This window comes from Pterocles gutturalis, unplaced genomic scaffold (genome assembly GCF_000699245.1).
Source record: "Pterocles gutturalis isolate BGI_N339 unplaced genomic scaffold, ASM69924v1 scaffold21236, whole genome shotgun sequence".
Lineage (NCBI taxonomy): Eukaryota > Metazoa > Chordata > Aves > Pterocliformes > Pteroclidae > Pterocles > Pterocles gutturalis.
In genome coordinates this window covers 25,599-28,955 of record NW_010103552.1, presented here as the reverse complement: position 1 = coordinate 28,955, position 3,357 = coordinate 25,599, and the positions used below count along the sequence as shown (strand labels likewise).

At 38.8% G+C, this 3,357-nt stretch overlaps 1 protein-coding gene across 1 annotated transcript; it reads left to right on the top strand.

The window, feature by feature from the left end:
• Window positions 1–634: 634 nt before the first annotated feature.
• ORAOV1 (oral cancer overexpressed 1) lies at window positions 635–2,812 on the top strand (the record flags this gene model as incomplete). The annotated part of the gene is made up of 4 exons (XM_010086757.1): window positions 635–740; window positions 1,392–1,462; window positions 2,272–2,389; window positions 2,744–2,812. Coding segments are annotated over 4 exons (364 nt in total), but the record flags the coding sequence as incomplete, so codon positions are not given.
• Between the last annotated feature and the right edge of the window lie 545 nt (window positions 2,813–3,357).

Below are 3,357 nucleotides of genomic sequence, written 5' to 3'. Positions count from 1 at the left end.
TGGCCGACGAGAGGTGGGGGAGTCCTGATGGGCGTCCAGGAACTTCGAGGAGCTAGGCGGGGCCGGAGCGGGACTCTTCACTAGTCGTGGGTGACGGTGGGGCCGGGGGAGAGAGGGGAGCCCCGGGCCTGGGCCTGGGCCTGGGCTTGGGCCTGGCTTTGGGCCTGGGCCTGGCTTTGGGCCCGGGCTTGGGTTTCCACAGCCGGCAGTAGGAGCTGAGAAGGAAAAAGTCAGGGCTAATGGCGGGGAGGGTAAAGAGCCGGGGAAAGGGACGAGGAAAGCAAAGGGTGGGGAAAATTCTCCTCTTTGCTTTTGTTGAGTGACCAACCCGCTCCATCTTGTCTCTTCCACCGTGTGGAAATTTGGCAGGGAGTTGGGAGGTTGTAGTTAGTGGTGTTATGCTGTGAATGATTGCAGAGTGCATTGTTCTTCGTAAGTTTTTGTAAATTTGTTTGGAAAGATTGCAGTGTTTGTAATTGCATCCTAACTTTAATCAGTGTCTTGCAATATTTCTAAATATGGACACTTGTATTGTGGATACATCATGATTTTGTTTCTGTGAGTTGCTTCTGTGCAGCGTGAGTTTGATATGAAATGAAAATAAGTGCCAAAAGTTATACTTCTGTCTTTACAGGTTTCATGGTGAGGGGTATCAGGAGGGGTATGCTGAAGGCAGTCAGGTTGGAGTTACTGAGGGAAGGAGGTATGGATCGCTCCATGGTGCCAAGATGGGATCTGAGGTAAATGGGAAAATACTCAGAATCGCAATGTTTTTGTCATTAGAAAATTACTGCAACACAGAAACTCTTAGGTAGAGCCTGATATATTGGTAGTCTGGGGCCTATGTTACAGCGATTTGTTTGTGTCTGAATGGACCCACAGAACTAGTTTGAAGGTGGTATTTTGATTTGAACAGTTAAATAGACGGGCTTATGTTTTCTGAGCTTATTTGCTATATGGCATTTTGATTAACTTTTTTTTCTGAAAGGCAGGATAAGAAGAGACAAATTGAAACAAGCTTGCTTAGAAAAAATTATGAAGGACTGGGTTTTTTTTGTTTTTTTGTTTTTTTTTTTGTAATCTAGAATTGTGGCCGAAGGCTCCTGTGTACCATCTCCTGTGGCTCAGCATTAGGGAAAAACATGGAACATTGAGACACCTTGGGTGGGGAACCGTAAAGGGGCAACTCTGGGTGTCTCTGTTGCACTCCTTGTTATTTCTAACACTGTTATTTTTAATTTACTGACCTTTCCAGTGTAGGAATATATTTGTATGTGCAGTGATTTGTTTCCTGAAGAATGGGATACAATGTAGGGCTTAATTTTTGTTTGAGTATATATACTTCATGTTTTTGTTGTGTTTTTTGTTTTTTTTTCTCATGAAATTCACAGATTGGCTGCTACCTTGGGTTTGCACTGACGTGGCAATGCCTGCTTCAGAAATGCACAGATGAAAAGAACAGGTAAGGTTAAAAAAAAAGCTACTTTTCCTTCAATAGTGTTTCAAATTATGATGTCTAGTTTTGCCTCTTCTCATATACAAAAGAAATACTGAAAGACAGAAGAAAGGTGAGCAGGGGGCCACTAGGCCACTAGGGTGGTATCGTATGCTGGACTGTGTGATACTGAAAAGAGTGGTTTCTTCAGCCTGCAGAAGACAAGACAAGGGAGATACCTAGTTGTACCACATAAGGGGAATTTCTAGATAAGGTGGAGATACGTTCCTTGCAGAAGTGCAGAGTGGAAGGACAACCTTACCTAGCTTTGAAGTTAGTCCACATGAAGGCGGACTAGATGACCTCCAGCTGTCCCTCCCAACCTACATTTTTCTATGACTTTTGTTCTTTCCTCCATTTTTTTCTGTCCAGTTTTGATTTGATTTGTCTGACAGGATTGCCACCATATTGTCAGCCATTTTGATATGTGTTCTGGAGCTCTTTTTATTGCTTTTCTTTATTTTGCTCAGTTATTTAATAACTATTTATGAAGATTCTTGAATGTTTCTCAACTTTTGGCAGGTAAGTTAAAAGGGAAACCTTAACTCTGTCAGTTGTGCTACAGCTTAATTTCTGATTATGGCTTAAATATGTATCAAACACACACTCCCAGCGAGCTAAATGGGAGAAATTGAATTAAAGAAGGATGGAGGGCTGGGTTCTATGCTCTGAATTCTTATATATAAGTATTAGTATAATTTTCACATTGACAGATTGAAAAAACTTCTTTAGTAGGCTCATTGGTTTTTCTATGATTTTTTTTTTTTTTTTTGTAGCAAAAAGAGAAGGGCTCTGGATTCACTAGTAGGGATGATTCAGAAATTCCCATATGAAGACCCTACTTATGATAAGCTGCAAGAAGATCTGGAAAAAATCAGAGGAAAATTTAAACAGGTTTGTAGGATTAAGTTGTTATATTAGCACAAAATGGTATTAATTTCTGAACATATTTACTCTATATGTGCTCAAAACCACAGTATTTGTGCAGAGCGATTATTGTTCTCCTTTTGCAATTGTAGTAAAAATACTTGAAATTAATTAAGTGAAAATACAGATAGCAGAAAATTGCCCAGCCATCAGCAAATGCAAAATACAAGAAAAATATTCTTTAAATGAGAATTGAAAATATTATTTCACAATGAATTACAAGTGAGACCAGAAGAAGAGAAATAAAGGAATTTGGAATTTTGTTGAACATTCTTCTTGGAAAATAGATGCTTTGAAACACTTCCATGTATTCTTTTTTAGGTTTGTTCAATGCTAAATATTCAGTCTGATTTTAGAATCAGTACTGAAAGATCTTCACTGACATTTTGAATATAACAGATGAAGATAAACTGGATGACCAAAGAAGAAACAGTAAAAGAACAAATAACTGGAGAAGTGTTTTATCTATTCTTATTTTAAACAAAGTCGAAATAGTGAAGAGGTGCTAAATATCAAAGGGGAAAGGGAGAAGCACTGAACTTGCAATAGCACTTCTCATATGTCATTCAACATTTATTATCTTCAGGTTTTATTTAGGACTGCTGAAACACTAGTGTGTAAACCTGTTAAATAGAAATATTTGCTTTAATTCCTTACCAGTCTTGCACTGATAGAATAACTCCTCAAAAGGAAAATGTGCATTTGCAAAGTTTCCTTGTTTAAAGGGTGTATGTTATTTAAAAATCTGTGTATGCAGATCATTCCGTTTACACAATGTGTAGATACTGTAGGTGAAGTAAAAGATGACCAATTGCCTGCAGACTTTACAGTAGGAAACTTTTTAGTGGGTAAGGGGGAGAATGACAAATAAAGTCAGAATGCAAAAGAGAAAGATCAAGATACCTGTTCATAAACTAGCTGCAGCTCAGGACATG